Source organism: Macrobrachium nipponense, chromosome 9, assembly GCF_015104395.2.
Source record: "Macrobrachium nipponense isolate FS-2020 chromosome 9, ASM1510439v2, whole genome shotgun sequence".
NCBI classification, from domain to species: Eukaryota; Metazoa; Arthropoda; class Malacostraca; order Decapoda; family Palaemonidae; genus Macrobrachium; species Macrobrachium nipponense.
The window spans coordinates 25561339-25583161 of record NC_061110.1 but is presented as its reverse complement, the minus strand read 5'-3'; the positions used below and the strand labels follow the sequence as shown (position 1 = coordinate 25583161).

The 21823-nt window shown below is 44.6% G+C and overlaps 2 protein-coding genes across 2 annotated transcripts in view; both read right to left on the bottom strand.

The window, feature by feature from the left end:
- Positions 1-21823, bottom strand: part of LOC135217916 (uncharacterized) — a gene marked incomplete in the record, with an annotated part of 536838 nt that overhangs the window by 438078 nt on the left and 76937 nt on the right.
- Positions 5423-21823, bottom strand: part of LOC135218448 (methyl-CpG-binding domain protein 2-like) — a 34700-nt gene continuing 18299 nt past the window's right edge. Inside the window, 5 exon segments of the mRNA XM_064254763.1 lie at positions 5423-6570; positions 6964-7080; positions 8391-8516; positions 16369-16500; positions 16503-16515. Of these exon segments, the coding sequence (XP_064110833.1) occupies positions 6472-6570; positions 6964-7080; positions 8391-8516; positions 16369-16500; positions 16503-16515 (487 nt within the window). The 3' untranslated portion in view covers positions 5423-6471.

The following is a 21823-nucleotide window of genomic DNA, read 5'->3' as shown; positions in this document are numbered from 1 at the left end:
AAAGGGGTTGCAGCTAGGGGCGAAAGGGACCCTGCAAAGAACCTTAAGTAATGCCTACAGTGCACCGCATAAGGTGCATTGACGGCACTACCCCCTACGGGAAACTACGCAATATTTGCATCATGAAAAAAAAAAAAAAAAAAAAAAAAAAAAACAAAGAGACGGAACTGTTTTGAAGTGTATCAAACCTTTCAAGAGGGTTTTCAAAGACAACACCGAATTTTTATTTAATTCCTTAATTATTTTAGTAAGGAACTTCAGGAAAGGTCTGCCTTCACCATGGTCCTATAGTGCTTCAAACTGGCACGTTCGTATTTTTAACACAGGCGAATTTATCAAGGCGAAATTACAGTGAATAAGGAGAGAATTTGCGATGCGAAAAATTAATAATGAATACTTTCCTTTTATACAACTCAGCAGTTATGAATGACGACACTCATGGTCAGTAATTATTATTATTATTATTTATTATTATTATTATTATTATTATTATTATTATTATTATTATTATTATTATTATTCAGAAGATGGATCCTATTCATATGGAATGGCTCCACCACAGGGGCGACTGACTCGAAATTCAAGCTTCCAGAGACTATGGTATTCATTACAAAGTAGCAGAAGATGATACCACTTACCAATAAAGGAAAAATAAACTGACAAACTAGTAAATAAATTTTTAAAAATCTAAGTATATTTTTAAAATACAATAACTGTATTAGGGTAGTAAAGCATTGCATAACTGCTTGAACTTCTGTCAATTCTGTAAATAGTTGAACAAAAGAAGTATTTTGATAATGATACAACAATTACTGACGTCTTGCTAGTTGATAATAACAGCATAGAGGGCTTCTTTTACCTCTGAGTTATCACAGGATGACCTTTAAAATTACGAAATTTGCCGCTTAGTTCGACAAAATGAGAGGAAAGTTAAGTAAAATCAACGACAAGAATAATTTTAGTGGTCGTAGTGGTATCAAGAACGCCTACATTAAAAAAAAAAGGATAATGATGTTAATTGTCAAAATAATCTGGTTTTGCTTTGCCATATAAGAGATAACTGCAGCTTACTTATCTCTCTCGCGTTCTAGTACCTGTACAATCCCATTTTCTATATTTCAGATTTTATGGGATACAAATGTAATTTTTTTCTATTTACTCACCCTTTAAAAGTTTGTTTGTTTGTTTGTACGGTGTTTTTACGTTGCATGGAACCAGTGGTTATTCAGCAACGGGACCAACGGCTTTACGTAACTTCCGAACCTCCCTTTAAAAGTAAAAAAATGAAAAGTTTTGTAGCACCTAAACAGGAAGGCTAAGAAATAATGACGTCTACAAAAGAGAAGAAGAAAAACGAATTACCAAGACATTAGACATCGAACACACAGGAATAACGGTAAAATATGCACAAGGCAAAAGAGCTAAACATTTGAGACGGATGATCGACGGTTCTAAATGTCAATTGAGACAGGGTGACGTCCCTGGCTAATGAGAATGACAGTTGAACGACGCTTCGCAAAGAATGCTCGAATTCCTTGTATATAATACTTCCTCTGTTTGTTGATGTGACTGACGGGAAAAAAAAAAAAAATAACTTTCCCCTTCGATTTTTATTTCATACGTATTTAAGCAAAGATTTCACCTAGCTTGTTTTACGAACCTGTAGTGCTTGGTATCTATACTGAAATATAGTTCGTTAATATTCACTTTCTTTTTGCCTATTTTTTTTTATTATAAATTTCCTCGTTACAAAGTTTGCTAATTAATTTCCTGAATATTTTTCTAATGTAATCGAAGTATACTTAAAAAACTTTATTATTCCATAAACTTGATGGCGGATATTTGGTAGATCGGAGCCAAGCCGGTCACACCAGGCCTCTTAATTCCTCCCTTTCATTCACATTTACCACAATATTTAGTCTAATAAACAAATTCCTTCTTGTTATAAATATCTTAAAACTAGTGACGTCACGGCTAATAGTGAACAAATAAACTAAAATACGTTTCTCTACTGCCAAGATCCTAAGCCATTTTGCAATGGTCCTTTTAACTCAGGAGTGGTTTATTACCAAAGCTCTCTTTGTCACATATTTAAGTATACTACGCCATATATTGCAACGTGAAGGCTAGGTAATGCATGTAGTAATATATTAAATATTTGTATAAATTATGGTGTTAATGCTACCTAATAGCTACGGTTACACTACTGACGGTATATTATTCTGATTGTATATTAGGCCTAGTGTCATTTTAGGATTATCATACTGACAAAAACTACTCTAAATATTAGTTTTTTCTACTGACAGAAAAGAATCATGATTTTGGTAAATTTTGATTTAAAAAAAAAAGTTATGCCTACGTTACTCAAAAACAACCAATATTATCAAGCAAGAAACCTTGTCATTCGAGTCATGGCTATTTCATATTATCATATCAAACAAACGTAACTTGAGGTATACATAGTCTGACGTCTATACTAGTATCCCATAAAATATTTATGTCCGTTTTCTATCTGACGTACAAAAAAGAAAACGGTAGTCTCACACCGCAGTAATAAAACGATAACATAACTACCCAGGAAATTTTCAGCTAAATCAGTTTTCCTGACACGTCCCAACTTTACAAAAACTGCAAGGGATTGTTTATCGAGTGCAGACAATCCCGTTATTAGTGTGAACACGGCGGTTATCTACTTGTTTTGCTTAGAATCTCAAGTCACTGAACAACACCCGATAAGGAAAAGGACTGTGTAATTCTGATAATGTAAGCCCTTCCGAGATGCATTTGAACAAAAGGATTATACAGTATATTTGCAACGGCATCTCCTTCTGAAAGATTACTGCAAAATGAGGAATTAATGTTGCAAATAACATGGAAATCATGAAAATACTGGTTACACATTGATTCACATTCTTTGACTCGTTTAAACACGAAATTCATAACCATGACACAAATTATTTCCTTTCTAAAAGTGCTCTACCGAATCCTTAGGAAGCAGTGGTTATTAATGTTCCCTGTATTCATCCTTCTCAATTATGCTTTCCTACATAGTGTCAGGAAGATGAGAAAGGATACTGTTATCAAAAACAATGTCAGGGCCTCTCCACCAGTGACTCCTGAGGAGGTCTATCTCTCAGAGGATGAGATAGCAGATGCTCTGAGAGAACTCCAGAGACAACTGACTGAAATCAAAACTCCCTGTCATCACCTGATTAGAATGGGAGGGATTGTGACATGTGAATGTCACACCAAGAAGTGCTCTGCTGATGGGGCAAAGTTGCTCTGCTTTGATGAAGACGTGAAGCCTTTACCAAGGGCATGTAGAGCCCTTAGCTTTGGCATTGGATTTGACCTGAGTTTCGACCTAACTCTTGCCAGATACGGGTGTCACGTGACAGCCTTTGACCCAACCAATATCAACATGACAGACACTGTGCACAACGGAACAGTGCATGCCCTTACCATAGGGTTGGACGACCGAAATCATCAATACGCTCTCAACTTGACATTTGATCGGGTCAGTACAGAAGTGCACGTAGCATCCTTTATGACATATGGCACGGTCCTTAAAATGCTTGGGGACCCAAAGGTGGACATACTGAAAATAGACATCGAGGGGGCGGAGTGGAGGGTGTTACGCCAAATATTCACCTCGCATAAAGCTAAGGAGCTACTAAAGGATGTGAAACAAATTCTACTTGAAGCCCATTTGGATTTTTTGCTCAAAAGAGTAGACTTGGCTATCATATATGAAGAGGCAGTATTAATTCTAGAAATCTTCAAGTCACTGGAGAGACTTGGGTTCTACCTGGCTGCCTATGAACTCAATGAAACTGAACAAAAATTCTTCGCATTCAGAGATCTAAATATTCCCGTATATCGTGAAGTGACATTGATAAAGAGAAGTCTTTAGTGTGTCATCTTTAATGTGTCAAGACTATAGATGAGACATAATTTGAGTGGAACCAAAATTATGATTAATATAAAAATATACCTACCAAAAAATTTGAATTGTTAGCTTATTATCCCAGCACTACACTTTAGTGTTATCAAATCAAAATATTATTCACATTTTTTGTTGTTTTAGCTCATGAAAATATATTTCATTGGATCTAAATTAACTTCTGTAGCACAAAATGAATGGGCTATGATCAACAGCTTTGTTATGAATATAATCTTATGCACTAGTCACTTGTTACCAACATGAGAGAGAGAGAGACTGAGAATGGACACTTCTGGTAAGCTAAGTGCTATGAATCATAATTTTGCATATTTTACAGAATACCTGCCATAAACCTTAGCCCAGTAAATATAAGCAATGACCTAAGCTGATGAAGACCTCAACATTTCAGTAGTATAAATTGGCGTCATAACCAGTTTTTCATTATTTGATATAAACAGAGACAGGCAATGATAAAGAATAAAAAGACCATAAAAATTTGGTGTTGCGCGTAGTCAAAACAGCTGCAGCTGTAGCTACTGAACTTCTGTCATACATATGTAGACAGCAAGATGGAACATTGAAATTTAAGAGCATAGATAATGACTTCACCACTTTAGTTATTTTCATGTATAAAATTTACTTTAATCAAATAATTTGTTACTGTGTTACCCTTTTTCTTCTCTCCTCTTTATACTGCACCTTGAAGCTATTAGCTCCTTAAACTGATTTCTAATGACAATTATGTTATCTGCAGATTTTATTTTCATTTTGGGCTTTGATGTAATACTGCTAAAATAACTTCCATTTAAGGAAATTACATAGTTGTGGGGCTGTGGAAGTTTTTAACATGTAGGATTCAACTACATCTACCAGTTAGTAGCTGTTATATTGTTCTCTAAAAGCCCATCCAGTCTCAGCCCAGAGAATTATTGACAGATTATGGTACATATGAACACATGGATCAGAGAAATTCAGACAGGGAGCTCTCAAGAATGAATAGAGAATACTGTACACACTTCCTGTCTTCATACCTAACCACTCAATGGGAAAATCCCACTTAAATATGTAATGCTCATAAGATGAACAAGGAAAACCCGGTTCTTGCAAGGACAGATACTGAAGTCATTAGTCTTCGTCTGAGGTTATCTTGTGCCCATAAATGCATCGTGTTACATGGATAGAAGTTCCTCAAGGACTTAAACATATAAAAAAAAAGGTCATAGAAGTGAGTCACTCACTTTATATGATCTATTCTTGACCTGGCTGATAGTGATCTGTTCACAGCATGAGAGACTTTCAAGAGATACTCCATTCAACTTCTAAGTTCTCAAATATCATTGTCATTAGCCTTGACAGTCAAAAATTTGGTCAAATAAATGTTTGCATTTGAATACAAAGGTTTTCTTGTAGCTGTACCAAAAAACAGTGCTCTGTGTTAATCTTAATCCATTCTTCTAAAAATTAATTAAAACTACTACGTACTGTATATCTACAATACGCCAAAACTTGTGAGAAATACAGAGTGAACTTTCCATGCTTATGCAAGAGATACTTTCTATATAAAAGGCCTCAAAGAGCTAATTTTCAGTGCATAAACTATAAAAGAATCTGAATCCAGTTAATTACTTTTCATAAAATAAAAGCATTAACTGAAAAAGTTAATAAAGAAACTGTCAACTCATGATATGGCCATATAAATAAAGGAATTGATTCTTAGATGTACAATTCTGCCATTCTTTCTCAAATTTTATGCTGTTTGGTTTGTTCATATGAATGTCTTTTATAATGGAAAAAATATGTATTAATTTCCTATCCTACAATGCAAACAGAAAATATCCAAAGTAGGCAAATAGTAATCCCAAAACTTTTAATGAATATACAACTACCATTGTAGTAGATCTACACTACCAATGATATACAGACTTGCACCGACTGCATTCTGTCAATCTAAGAAATTAGATTAAAGTTCCCTGAAACAAACAATGGCATGCATATTTTAGCTACAACCGCACAATTACAGCCCAAAAGGATGGCAGCAGTACAAAACAACATTACAAGGTTTGGTATATAATTTTAGTAATAAGAGATATCTAAAAATCACAATACATAAAACAATTCTGAACTCACACTTATGGTACATTGGTACATTATTACCTACTGAAAAAACAAAGGTCCACACAATAAAAAACATTCGATATTCCTGAAGTTGTCTCTAATAGTCACTAATAACCCTCTACTTACTTTTACATAAGCTATAAGAAAATACCATTTGAGCATGGGGATGTGAGGAAAAAACACAGATCAACCAACCAGCTCACAAAACCTTCAAAAGTGAGCCATGGTCATACTCGTTTATGTATTACAGAAGTATGGTCATACTAGTTTATGTATTACAGAAGTATATCACTGGCTAGATATCTGAGAAGTATTATGTATTTGAACAGTAAGGTACTTCCATCACAATTCCCAACTACAATATTTGCACATGATAAAGACAACTAGCCTAGAAGGATATGGTAATAAAGACTTTATGGTTCTAGCCCCTTCAAAGCCTCCTGCAACTGTTGCCTGGCAAAATCAACACGCTCTTCCTGCTGTGTTATGTCCTTATCTTGAATCTGCACAGCCTGAAATGTTTAAGAAAACAAACATTTTAGTCAATTATGTTCAAGAAACACAAACACATCTCTAGCATAAATCTGACTTAACACCTTAACTGGTTTTATGTAAAAGTGAGATAAGACAGTGCAGATAATTTTGCCTGCACATTATTGTAAAGAAACACTCAAAGAGAAAACTTCAACAAGAGGATGAAAGTATTTGTTAAGCACCCATTATTATGAAATGTACACAGAAGGTAATTTCACCATCAAAGCAACTCATTCTCTGAGACATGTCTTCACTTCTTACAGGCGAGAATTACATTTGGATAGGATTTTTTAAATAACTCTGGAAATACGTAACAATCTAAAGGCTAGTGGACTTAAACTTTTTTAAAAAATTAATTGAGTTGAACTTACAGCTACAAGAGGTTGATTGGGGTTAACAAAGACCCCAGGGTTCTTCTCCAGGTACTGTTTGGCTTCTGTCTGGCCCGTAATGGGACCAGGTGAAAGATGCAATGCTGTGGCCAAACTCTGTAAAATAATATAATTTTTTAGCCTCCTATCAGATGAGATTCTGTTTTTACTTTAAAGATCATATACAGAAGATAATTTTCTATATCCCAAAGATGTTTCAAGAATTCAAAGTCTTGTAAATGGTGCCATTCAATAAAATTCAGTCTTCCCTTAGCATAGATCATCAATGAACATGTGTGCAGAAAAATTTAAAGTGAGTACAAAGTGACTAAATCTTTAATTTATCCAGAAATTTCTAATTTTTTCATTGTTTTGGCATGCATTCTTAATGTACATATGTCTCTTCCCCCAGAAAAGCAGCAGAGTTAATGTATTATTATTTTTCAAGTTTTCGTGTAAATATTATGTCTATGTAGAGAGGGTCTTCAATAGAGGCAAAAAATGTAACAAGACAATATTAAAGAAACTGGACCCTCCCTAAATGGGAAGACAAAAGGAAACTGGTGAGAAGGAAAAGAATCGAATCAAAGCAGCCAGGGGACATGGCACACTACTGCCAGTACCGTCCTATTTGGCGATTCAATATAAAATGTACAAGCACATCAAATAGGTACAAGAGAATGTTGTTGCATGAGATGTGAGGAATACAACGCAAGATCAAAAGGATGTAAGTAGAGGAATGATAGAAATTAATATTCTGATAGTAGTTGAAGCTGCAAAAATGACTGAAGAAGATGGCATGGAAGGGTATTTCATCCTTAACTATTACTTTAAATGTTTTACGAATGTATTTAAAGCATTGTTAAACAAACCTATTATCATTAAGACATGTAAAGTAAGGTACTCCAACGGCCAATAAAAATCATGGTAAGGCAGTCCCCGGGTTACGACGGGAGTTCTGTTCTTGAGACTCGTTGTAACCCGAAAATCGTCGTAAGCCGGAACATCATCAAAAACCTAAGAAAACCTTACTTTTAATGCTTTGGGTGCATTGAAAACTAAGTAAACTGCATTCTTATTGCATGTTTCATCAAAACAACCTTCAAATATTGATCATTTTGCATTTTTGGTGTCATATTTCATCTGCCAGATCAGTGTTGTAGGCGTCATAACCTTGGAACATGTGTCGTAACCCTGTAAATAATGCCTGATGAATATAATTGAGAAGCGCCTTAACCTCGGAACGTCGTAAGCCGAACCCGTCGTAACCCGGGGACTGCTTGTACATTTGCGTACCCAACTCTAATGATTTACTGTAACTATTATACAGGTACCTTTTTACAGCTGTAGGCTGCATATCCAAAGTGAAAGGCTTTTGCCTTTGTTAAAAAAACAAAAAAACAAAATACTTTTCCAACGAAGCGTACCTGCAATACGGTCTGGTCTTCAACATTTGGTCCCACAGCCTTGAGAGCAGCAGGCAGGTCAACATGACGCATGACTTCTGTCTGGGCATCAAGCTGTAGACCTTGTAGTCGTTTCTCCCAAAACAACTGACAAAATAAAGAAAAGCTTTTAAAAACAAAATTTCTCAACAATTATCTTTATATTTATTTGCTATAAACTAACAGTATTTCATCTTAACCATTACTTTAACAATCATTCAAACTTAATGATTGATAAACTATGTAACATTGGTATCACGTAAGATATACCTACTATAACAAACCATACTCTCAAGTTATTGTAATTCTTATTTTACATATGTAAGTGTATCCAGCATATGCTTAGTAGCCAAGGCTCATATAAAAGAATGTGCATTGTTGTTAAAATGACAATTTGTCCAAAATTGCATTTTTCCTAACTATACAAACCTGAGGTCCTTTTACAATAGGAAGGTACTAGCGGCAGCTGGATAGGTCGTAAGCTTTCGAACAAGGGGTTCGGTAGTTAACTGCTTGTCCGACAGGCGCGCGCGCGCGACTGGGAGGTAAACAAATCACTTTTGCTTTTGGCCCAAGCAAAAACTGCAGAGTGAGGGGTGGCATGAGGTGGGGCTATGTGTAAAAGGACCTCAGGTTTGTATAGTTAGGAAAAATGCAATTTTGGACAAATTGTCATTTGTTCCGACACGGCATACAAACCTTCGGTCCTTTTACAATAGGAAGACTCACTTCTTGGTGGGTGGAATCTGAGTCTTTTGTGAACAGACTGGTGTTCGCCCAACCTTGGAAGCCTCCCTGGTCGTAAGAGCGAGGGAGGGATCCAAGCCTCTGTCCGATTGATCGGGGTGTGCACCGCAGGATCAATGGTCAGACCTCTGGACCGAGTACTAAGAGAGAGGCAACGTATCTCTTCGTACCAGCAATGTAAGAACTTGTTCCTGTACAGGAGCAAAGATAAAGTCATGGTTTTGACTCTTGTAGGCATCCACTTCCCCCCCTTGTAGAAGGAAGTGGTGGATATTCTGCTCCTATCCCTAGTGAAAGGGATAGGATGGGGCTCTGTCATATAGCTCACCGGCATCTCGTCCTTATCCAGCAGGGTAATGACCGTATCCCTCTACCCACAGGTAGAGGGGTAGAAAAAGATAGAAAGAGAAGCCAGTCACTTTCTCATTCACTATCTATTCATACAGTCACACCAGGACTCGATGCTGTTCAGCCTGCTAGGGTCTGGGTTAGCTAGACGACGTGTTGAGCAGCCACCACGGGTCCTAAGGAAACCGATCCAAGGACCTATGGGCAATATCCAAGAGGTATAAGGAAGGTGCCGGTAGTCTGGTTGTACCAGACCCCTGCCTTCCATACCTGCGCCACGGAGAAGTTCTTACGAAACGCCAACGAGGGGCCAATACTTCTGACTTCGTGAGCTCTCGGACGGGACGTACGGATGTCGTCACTACCATCAGCCTCATACGCCCTCCTGAAGACCTCACGCAGCCAGGACGAAAGAGTGTTCTTGATACTTCTTTCTTGGTGACCCGTTGCTAACGAAGAGGCGTCGACACTCAGGCCCGAGGTGTCGAGTTCTCTTCAGATAGCGCCGTAGCGTCCTCCCAGGACAAAGCAGCATCTCATCCACATCACTATCTGCATGAAGTTCCCGTACTCTCTTCGCCGATGCCAGGTCCAGCAAGAAGAGGGTCTTGTGAGTTCCCTGGGTTGGCAAGACCTTTGGAGGCTGCTCTTAGCAAGGAGATCTCGAACGAGTTCGAGATGTCCAATCCCGTCAATTTCAGGACGAGCGTCAAGGCGGCTCTGTATCCTTTGATTGTGGGAACTTAGAGGAGCTTCCTCGGCGAAGAAAAACGAGGAAAACCGCTACCTGCTGAAGAGTGGCTCTGAGAGGAGATAGGCCCCGTCTACGACACCAACCACAGAAGACGGCCGAATTCCCCTGGTACACAGCTGCAGAGGACTGACGGACGTTTCCAGCCATTTCTGATGCTGCGCTACGAAAAAAGCTTCTCGTTCGCAAGAGATGGTGGATAACAGCCAGCCGTGAAGACGTAGGGACTGGACTGCTCGGTGGTACCGCTCGACGTGTGGCTGGGCGAGAAGGTTGTGCCAATGGGAATTTCTCTCGGTTCTCTTGCGAGAAAGAGCCAGCAGGTCCGGATACCAAATGGCCTGTGGCCATTTGGGAGCCATCAGGATCATCCTGAGATTCGGGATGACCAGTGCTCGACTGATCACCTTGCGAATCAGGCTGAACGGGGGAAAGGCATAGGCGAAGAGGTCGTCCCACGGGTGTGAAGATCGTCCTCTGCAGCTGCCCATGGATCCGGCACGGACGAGAAGAACACCTGGAGCTTCCTGTTGTGCCGGATGGCGAACAGATCCTCGACTGGTCGCCGCCACAGGTCGAAGAGCCTTTCCGCCACGTCCTGGTGTAGAGACCATTCGGTCCCTATCACCTGATCCCGACGGCTGAGCGTGTCTGCTACTACATTCCTTCCCTGGAATGTAGCGTGCCGACAGCTCTATTGAGTACGCCTCAGCCCACTCGTGCACCTGCCGAGTCAACTGATACAACGGGAGAGACACTAGGCCCCCCCTGTTTGTTGACGTAAGCCACCACCGTGGTGTTGACGTACATCACACCACTGAGTGTCCCATCAAGCGGTCTGGAACTCTTGGAGAGCGAGGAACGCTGCCTTGAGTTTCAGAACATTGATGTGAAGGTGCTTGTCGTTCTCGTACCACACTCCTGAAGTCCGCAACTCTTCCAGGTGTGCGCCCCATCCCTCGGTCGATGCGTCTGAGAGCAGCTGCATGTCCCGGGGGGAGAGTGCGCAGAGGCACTCCTCTTAAGGGGTTCCTGTCGTCCAGTCACCCGGCTAGGTCCTGCCTCACCTCCTGTGTCCGTGACAATGGAAAGCTTGGGGGATCCGTCGCCTGTGACCAACTCTCCTTCAGTCTCCCTGAAGAGACCGCAGGTGAAGACGCCCGTTAGGGACTGGCTTCCCGAGTGACGACAGGTGTCCGATCACGACTTGCCATCGCTGAGCTACCTGTTCCTGCCGAGACAGGAACTGGTTGGCTGCCTCCCTGAATCTGCTGATCCGCGAGTCTGCGGGGAAGACTCGCCCTGCTACCGTGTCGATCCGCATACCCAGGTACTTCATCCTCTGCTTGTGCTCGAGATCGAACTTTTCGAAGTTCAGAACGATCCCCAGATCGCGACAGAACTCGAGCAGTCGATCCCTGTCCTGTAGCAACTGCGAGCGGTAGCTCGCCAGGACTAACCAATCGTCGAGATACCCCATCAGACGTATCCCGTGCGAATGGGCCCAAGCAGACACCAGAGTGAACACTCACGTGAACACCTGTGGGGCGGTTGAAAGACCGAAGCAACGTGGCCTGAGCTGGTACACCGTCCCGTCGAGGATGAAGCGGAGGTACTTTCTGGAGGACTGATGAATGGGTATTTGTAAATACGCATCCTTCAAGTCCACTGAAAGCATGTAATCGTTCTCCCTGATAGAGTCGAGCACTGCGCGTGCCGTCTCCATCGTGAACCGGGTCTGGCGAACCAACCGGTTCAGGGGAGAGAGATCTATCACCGGGCGCCAGCCTCTCGTAGACTTTTCCACCAGGAAGAGTCGGCTGTAAAAGCCCGGTGACTGATCCGTGCCGATTTCTACAGCTCTCTTGCTCAGCATGGTCTTGATCTCCTGTCTCAATGCTACGTCCTTCGATGCCCCTGGAACGTAACTGCCTGCTGTTGGACCGGGTTGGAGGTGAGGGGTGACCGAGATTCGAAGGTTAATAGATCTCCCTCCCGAAGGACATCTACAATCCAGGTCTCGGCGCCGTGGCGCTGCCAAGTTGCCCAATGGCTGGCCAGGCACACCCCCACTTCCGGCAGAGGTGAGGGGGAACGCCGTCCTTCCACTGTGAACGTCGTCTGGGTGGGGCTAATCGACACCTGACAGGAGAGGGCCGATACCGCTCCGACTCATTCCAGTCCTCGTCGAGGTCGAAACCTCAGGAGGACCGAAGGGGTATTTAAATACGGTGTCCGAAGACACGTAGAAACGCCTCTGTCGCAGTAGAGGAGGTGAAGTAGCTTGTTCGACCGTCCAGAACTGAGAGAGCCTTCTTGTCCGGAGACGAGAGGACTACTTACTTGGTTCAACCCAGTCGGCAAGCTCCGATCGCGGCAGACCCACCGTCGATTTGGGTTCCCTCTCGGGCCCCAAAACGACTCGAGCCGAGACGTGGCTCTGCTGGTGGGAGCGGTGATCCTTCCCCGAGATCATTGTGCTGACGAATCAGCGCCGTAACCTCGACAAAGTCCCTCTGGATCTCGGAAGTCACAGCATCTTGCAGAGTGGGACCGTTAAGCCCTTCGAACAAGAGCATTTCCGAGAACCTTCCTCCTAAGAAGGGGCGGGAACAGCGACAGCCCTCTCGGTCTTCCCCATCCACTTGCGCATACGTCCTGGCCGGTCCCAGAACCGTGCCTGGCACGTAGGGCGTTGTGGTGGGATCGTGAGGGGCGCACCCCTCACGATCACTCCTCAATACCTCGCTCCTCCCGGTGTAACCCGAGGAGGTTGAAGGTACGGGAGAGGCAGACCTGACGCTCCCTCCTTGCTCGCTGGCAGCACCAGCAGGCTTTGAGGGCTGCAGGCGATCGTCAACCCGCGGTGGCGATCGAGCTGCAGGCCTGGTCGAACCGTCTCCTGTGGAGAACGGCTGGACTGAGCACAGCGGCCCCGATCTCAAGTATCAGAAGAGCTGGTGCTGGTTGCCGTACCCGGTCGCTTTCTGTGAGAGCGACGGTCAGGCGACCTGCAGGCTCCACTGTCACAGTGAGACCGGTGCTTGTCCTCACGGCACGTCACGTCGCTGGTTCCAGCCGTGGCTGGCACCGGCGAACGGGAGGACCTCTTCTCAGCCTCAGCCCGTGGTTGGTCGTGGACCGTCACGTCCCCGGGTAGCCAGCTGTTCGCCGCGAGAGTGAGAGCTGGTCTGGTGAGAGTCGCATAAGCGGCTGTCACCAGTCTTCCGCCCCGTGCCGTGAACCTGACGCTGAGCGGACTCAGAGGTCTGGTTCGTGGCTGCACGGTCGCTGTAGGCGACCGTACACTCGGTACCTCCCGCGAACGAGAGGCCGAGACGGACCCTGATGCAGTGGCAGAACCACTGACACCAGGCGAGGAAGTACCGGTGTTAGCCGGTACCCCTCTGGTCCCCGTAGTCGTCTTCCTTGCGGAAGAAGAGACGGGCCCCGCTCCCGAAGGAGCAGGAGGACCAGCGGAAGGAACCCTCCCGTCCCACCGAGGTGAGACGGGTCCCGAGAAGCTCCCGAGGGAGACTTCTTAGGAGGGAGGAGGCAACCTTCTTCTTCCTCGGCTGTGAAGCCTTAGAAGTCGAAGGGGAAGAGGCGGCAGCCGACGACGATGAAGAAGATGAAGACGACGACGACGACACCTTCCTCCTCTTCTTCGTCAGCTTCCTCAGGACAGACGTAAGATCTGCTATCCAGGGCGGAGCCGGGGCTGCTGTAGCCGAAGCCACAGGGCCCGGACGCACCTGTACAGACAGACCAAAGTCTGGGGTAGTACCACCACGAACAGGGACGACATCAGCAGGTATAGGCATCTCAGGAACAGCAGGCACAGCCAGCACAGCATCGGTAGGGACAGCCAGCGCAGCAACGGCAGGGACAGCAGCAGCAACGACAGGGACAGCCAGGCGCAGCAAACTGCATGGACAGTCAGCCCAGAATCGGCAGGTACGGCAGGCAGCACCGGAAACACAGGAAGTGGAGCAGCAGCCAGCAACATCCTGGTACTGGCGGTAGGTCCAGGGGCGAGCTCTAGGGCAGCGGAAGTGTGGTCGCTGCAGCGCGGCAACCATCGACGGGCGGCGGCACGCCCCCCCTCTCGGTTACGGCGAACGGAACTTCAGCAGCGGCTGTAGGCAAGACTGTTACCACGTGAGGCGAGTACACCAGGTGAGGAGGGACGTCGTCACCTGGTTGCGTGGTCACCACTCCATGGGTGACCGCAGTAGGCCCAGACATAGAACCGCAGCCCCTGGACACTAGCACGCCCTGCAATTGGAAGGACGCCCATACCTCACCAAGGTCCACCCTCGTGGCAGTAGCACCTGCGGAAATAACAGTAGTAGCGATTAGTGGGGGGGAAGTCCCCTCGCGCGGGGGGGTGAGCCCTCTCCGAACGAGTGGAAGACCCCTAATACAATTGTACATCGGGCACCGAGCGCCCTCCCCCGCGCTCGACGGATCGGGCGAGGAGAAGAACGCCGATAACCTCCCCCCCCCCAAGGGGAAGGGCCATTGTGGGAGCTGAGCGGGGGGGGGTTCCTCGTTCCCCACCCCCGCACAGTACCCATGTACCCAACAACAATATAAGAGCCCGAGAGCAATCGTGCCCTCGGCCCGAATGCAAGGGCATAAGGATCAATTCCCTGACTGAGCGGAACTTGAACCAAATAAATATTGATGCAATCAATAATAAGGGATAAAATGAAAATGCATCTTGCATACGATTCACTTCACAATGAATAAGGGCTCGGATCGAGCGCATTTGCGCCCTAGGTACCGAGCGCAAGGGTGAAAGGATCAATTCCTTACCTTTATGGATCAAGGTTTCTGGAAACCTTGATCCATAATGAATTGATGCAATCAAAAAATATATGAAAATGAAAAGACTACTGCGCTTGCGATTTCACTTCATACAAATAAAAAGGGGAAGGATCAATTCCCGGGAATAGCAGAAACATTGATCCCAGTAAACAATGCAATCTCAATAAAAAATGAAAATGAAAAAGAACTGCACTTGCGATTTCACTTCATTCAAAATAAAAAGGGGGAAGGATCAATTTCCGGGTAAGCTCGGAAACTGATCCAAAATGAGTATTGCTACAATCAAAATAATATATGAAAATGAAAAAGAATACTGTACTTGCGATTCCACTTCCATACTAAATAAGTTTCCGTGCCGAGCGCATTCGTTCGGCAACGGGCATACAGGTCAAAAAAAATATAAATGAAAAGAGCACTACTTACGATTTTCATCTACACATTTCCAACCCAATCTACGCTCGGAGCGAGTGCTCCCGCCCTCGGCACCGAGCATACCCAATACGAGGATCATTTCTGGGAAAATGAATTCCCGCACTTACGCCCTTACATCCCGGCACTCGGGTAATCGGAGGGCGTGGTGACACCAAGATCCTTAATTCACAAAGAATTGAATGAAATGATTGTACTTACAATTCAGTTTCACTAGATAATTAGAAAAAGAAAAACACAATCATGCGAAAGCAACGACGATGAACGCGGGCAGAGAGCGATGATACACGTCCACACGCCAGCAGGCCGAAAGCAAAAGTGATTTGTTTACCTCCCAGTCGCGCGCGAGGGCGCGCCTGTCGGACAAAGCAGTTTAAACTACCGAACCCCCTTGTTCGAAAGCTTACGACCTATCCAGCTGCCGCTAGTACCTTCCTATTGTAAAAGGACCGAAGGTTTGTATGCCGTGTCGGAACAAAAACACTTTTAGCAGTTAATCTTTCACAGTGATTCTTAAATATTTTATTTCTCAATCTTTTGAATGTTTGCAGCTTTCATCTTAAACTTCAGGTAATTAGTGTACATAATACGTAAACACACAGCATCCAAAATAAAATACTATATAAGAAAATAAAAGCATCATAAGTTGGGACTACACTTACATAGAAAATTGTCAGAAAATGTTTCAACAATACGATAAAAACTCACTAAGCACTAAAATTTGAGAAAATATTAACACCGCCATGTAAGTTTTCAAGTTCAAGCAATTTATTCTCTCCACTATCAAAACAAAAAGTAAGACTATAAAAAATCCTTCAAGTATAATGGACAGAAACATTTGTTAAAGCTTACCTGTTTAGGTTTTTCTTGCAGGCCATGTTTAATCTCCAATTTTACCTTACTGGATGGCTGGGTCTTTATGACAGTGACTGGCTGCTTGAAAATAGATGCTGTCTGCCGGATGGAGGAACAGTGAAGCATCATTTTCGCATGCCACGGCTGAGGAGAGATTAATGAAAACCTTCACTCTTTGTCATTGATTCATTATTTACAACGTATTTTCATACATCAATTAACTCCTTAACTGAAAATGAAAAAACTGCTTTCAGGCACTTGACTTCCAAATACCTGGCTGATAGGATATAAATCAATTGACGTGATCTTTCAAGTATATTAGATGTCAAACAAAATATAGTAAATAAATGCCCTGTTTTAATAAAAGGTTAATAAAAACATGATATTGTTAAGATACAATAAAGTTTGTTCATACTTACCTGGCAGATATATATATAGCTGTATTCTCTGAAGTCCGACAGAATTTCTAAAAACTTACGACACACGTAGTGGGAGTAGGGTGGTTAGATACCCAGTTCCCAGCCCGCTGGGAGGCGGGTATCAGGAACCATTCCCATTTTCTATCAGATTTCTATCTCCACTGTCTCCTGAGGGGAGGTGGGTGGGTACTTAAAATAATATATATGCCAGGTAAGTATGAACAAACTTTATTGTATCTTAACAATATCATTTTGTTCATGAAAACTTACCTGTCAGATATATATATAGCTGAATCCCACCTTTGGCAGTGGGAGAGACAGAAAAGGATTTTAGGAAACTATAAATGTAGATGATTGACATCTTGGTTCTTACCTGTTTAGCATAGCTGACTTCGTGATTACTGTCACCCAAGCCTGCATCTGCTTCACTAGAGTTACCAACAACAAGGTAACTGTGTAGTTGGTGCGCTCTAGATGATCTGTCAACGGGGACGAGACCACAATGTGACTAGACCATGACCATACTTCTGAGGGCAACGAGGCAAAACCACCACCTAAGTAGCCTAACAAAATACAGTGGTCCCCCCGTATTCGCGGGGGATGCGTACCACGGTACCAGACCCCCGCGAATAGTTAGAATCCGCGAATGTTTGGAACCCCTATACAAATGCTAAAAACAGCCTATTTTGTTAGTTAAAACTTAAGAAAACACTAAAAATTTTCATACTTGGTTTTTTTTTAATAGTTTTAAAATCACAAAAAGTGCATTTTATGATGAAATTGATAACAAAAACCAGGAATTTGTGGATATTTCTCATAGAAAAATACCGCGAATGCGCGAATTTTCCGCGAATAATGCAGGGAAAGGTTCCCGAGAGAAATCCGCGAATGTGTGAGTCCGCGAATCGGAGAAACGCGAATACGGGGGGTCCACTGTACTCCCATATACCAAAGGCTAAAAGAAGGGACGAACGCATTCGGCGGCCGACCCTACAACCATAAACATTACAATTATTAAAACTCACCTACCCTTTTCTATGGGAAAGGATGAGTGCTACCTCCTGCCCCCAAAATAGTGTCTGCGGCGACATATGGTCCAAGAAAGTAACCGTTGTTTTCTATATGTCCGGTTCTCGGACCTCCCGTAGGGTAGTGCGAGGCGAACACTGAGTTACTCCTCCCAAAAAGTGGCACTTAAAATGTCTTTGAGGGCCATATTCTTCTGAAAGGCTATCGAGGTCGAAATAGCCCTTACTTCATGAGCGTTAACTTTTAACAGCCTAAAGTCACTGTCTTTTCAAGAAGAGTGCGCCTCCTTTATGGCGTTTCTTAAAAAGAATGCCAGTGCATTCTTTGGACATGGGCATATTTGGTCTCTTGACCGAACACCATAAGTTCTCCGCAGAACCTCTACCAATCCTTTGTTCTACAAAGATATTCTCTAAGAGCCCTAACAGGACACAGGATTCTTTCTGGCTCTTGACCAATGATTTCTGCCATACCCTTGATCTCGAATGTTTTAGGCCAAGGATTGGAAAGGGTTTTCGTTTCTTAGCCAGAAATGACATACCCAAAGAGCAGACCGCATTATGCCCTTTGAAGCCGACGTGTTACTAATAGCCTGTATCTCGCTAACTCTCTTCGCCGTCGCCAGAGCAGTTAGGAATACAGTTTTCTTCGTCAAATCTCGCAAAGATGTAGAGTAAAGAGGTTCAAAGCGACTTGACATTAAAAACTTGAGGACCACGTCTAGGTTCCACGAAGGTAACTTTGGTAGCGGCACCTTGGTGGTCTCGAAAGATCTCAATAGATCACGGAGATCCTTGTTATTAGCGAGGTCAAGACCTCTATGGCGAAAAACCACAGATAAGACACTTCTGTAGCCTTTAATGGTTGACACTGCAAGCTTCAGATCTCGTCCTAAGCTAAAGTAGGAAGTCGGCGATCTGCCTCACAGAGGTCGTGGTAGAGGAAACTTCTTTCTTTCTACACCAGCTTCTAAAAGCTGCCCACTTCGATTGGTAAACCGCGATTGATGAAGGTCTCCTCGCGGTGGCGATAGCTTTAGCCACAGGTTTCGAAAAACCTCTCGCTCTGACCAACTTCTGGATAGTTCTGAACGCAGTCAGACTCAGAGCGGAGAGGTTTTTGTGGTACCTCTCGAAGTGGGGCTGTTTGAGTAGATCTCTCCTTAACGGAAGAGATCTCGGAAAATCCACCAGGTAGGACATCACCTCTGTGAACCAGTTCGCTGCGGGCCAAAAGGGGGCGATTAACGTCAACCTCGTCCCCTCCGAAGCTGTGAACTTTCTCATCACTTCCCCCAGAATCTGAAGGGGGGAAATGCGTAGAGATCTAGGCCCGTCAAATCCCCCCATAAAAAGGGCGTCTACTGCTACTGCCCCCGGATCGAAAACCAAACCGGGGAGCAGTAAAGAGGAAGTCTTGCCGTTCTTGAGGTTGCAAAAATGTCCACCAAAGGACATCCCCAAAGACCCCACAGCTCCTGGCATACGTCCTGATGGAGGGTCCACTCTGTCGGCAGCAACTGTCCTTGTCGACTGAGGAGATCCGCACGGACGTTCTCGACTCCGGCAATGAACCTTGTCAAGATCGTGATCTCTCTCGCCTTCGCCCAAAGCAGAATCTCTTTCGCTAGAGCGAACAGGGAGCGAGAGTGTGTTCCTCCTTGTTTCTTCAAGTATGCCAGGGCTGTGGTGTTGTCCGAGTTGACTTGGACTACTCGACGGGAGACTTTGTCCTGAAAGAACTGGAGCAATAACTGAACAGCTGCCAGATCTTTGAAGTTGATATGCCAGGCTACCTGTTCCCCTCTCCAGGTGCCTGACACTTCCTCCCCCCCGTAGTGTTGCTCCCCACCCCGTGGATGACGCGTCGGAGAACAATACTAGGTCGGGGTCCGAAGCTTGAGGGATATGCCCTCTGACAGCTTCCAACGGATCGAGCCACCATCTTAGATGGCTCTTTACCTCTTCTGAGATGGTTAAAATCATGTCGTAGTTGTCCTTGTCTGTCCAGCTGGTCCGACAGGAAGAACTGAAGAGGTCGGAGGTGTAGCCTCCCAGGGAAACAAACTTCTCCAGCGAGGAAATGGTCCCCAGCAGACTCATCCATTCCCTAACCGAGCATGAATCCTTCCCTAGAAAGGCTGACACTTTTTCTATGCCTTGTTGCTGACGTTCCTGGGACGGAAAAGCCCAAAAAGCCACTGAATACATCTGAATCCCCAGATACACGATGGACTGTTGTTGGGGTCAGATGTGACTTTTCGAAGTTCACCAGAAGTCCCAGGGACGCAGCTAAAGACAGTCGTTTGCAGGTCCTTCAGGCACCGGTCTGCGAAGAGGCTCGTATGAGTCAGTCGTCCAGATAGAGCGAGATCCTGATGTTGGAAAGATGGAGCCACCTCGCCACATTCTTCATTAAGATGGTGAAGACAAATGGGGCCGTACTCAGTCCAGACAAAGAGCCTGAACTGAAAGACCTTTCCTTTCAGGACGAACCGAAGGTACTTCATAGATTGGGGATGTATCGGGACGTGAAAGTAGGCGTCCTGAAGGTCGAGTGATACCATCCAATCTCCAGGTCTTAAGGCCCCCAGAACTGACTGAGGTGTCTCCATCTTGAACCTCTGCTTCTCTATAAAGAGGTTTAGACGACTTACGTCCAAGACTGGCCGCCACCCTCCCGATTGTTTCGGTACAAGAACAATCTGTTGTAAAATCCTGGTGTTGCCAGGTCTAAGACCTGTTCCACTGCTCGCTTCTCGACCAGGTCGAAGAGTATCTTCCGCTTTTCTCGAGGATACGACGGGGACAAGTCCCTGGGAGTGGAAGTCAGCGGGGGCGGCTTTACGAAAGGGATCTTGTACCCCTTCTCTATGATGTTGAGAGACCAGGTGTCCGCCTCTCTTTCTCTCCAGGCCTCTCCAAACAACTGCAGCCTGGCTCCTACCGGTGACTGAAGGAAGGATCTCTCACTTCTTGCCCCTAGACTTAGCCGGGGCTCTACCTCTAGGAAGACTCCTTCCTCAGGGTGAAGATCTAGCGGAAGTCCCTCCACGAAAGGGCTTCTGCTTTCTATTAGATTGGACTCCTGAAGACGTGGAAGGGCCAGCAGGACGTCTCGACGACTGAGCCAAAGGTCTGAGTGGCTTTTTCTGAAGACTTACTGCCAGATCCTTCACCATAGCCTGGGGGAAGAGATGACTCGAAAAAGGCGCATACAAAAGTTCTGTCCTCTGTGAGGGAGAGACAGACTTAGCCGCAAAATTGCAATAAAGCGATCTTTTACTTCAACATGCCTGCTGAAAAATGAGAGGCTAACTCCTCTGAAGCCATCCTGACGGCCTTGTCCATGCATGACAATCACTGGACAGCTCCCCCAAAGCTGATCGAATCTGCTTACGAGACTGGTTGTCTACACTCCGAGACACCAGTCTAAGAAGTTGAAGACTTCAAGGACCTAAAAAGGCCCTTCAACAGATGGTCAAGTCCGAAGTCGTCCACGACACTTTCGCTGAAGCTAAAAGAGATCTCCTTGAGGCATCCACAACGCTGGCGAAATCTCCTTGCGCTGAAGTAGGAACCTTCAATCCTAACTCTTCGCCGGTTTCATACCACATCCCTGCCTTACCGCTAAGTCTAGACGGAGGCAGGGCGAAAGTGGTCCTTCCTTTGCTTTCCTAGACTCCATCCAGGTGTTAACCTTACGGAAAGCTCTCTTGGTAGACAACGACGTCTTCATTTTCACAAACCCTGGTGTCTTGCTTGCCTTCGACGACGAAAACTGCGATGGAGGAGAAGGAGGGGCAGAAGGAAGGAAGGTATCCCCAAACGAATCACGGAGCAGCCGAGCCAATACTTGGTAGTCTGAAGAAGCCGACGTCGAAAGGCTGTTCTTCGTCAACATCCTCCCTTCTTCCTTACCCGAGTGAAACCCCGAAGGAAGAGGCAAAAGTCCTTTCGCTCCAAGTCTCATGTCAGAACGATGTCGAGAAGAAGAGGGTAGCG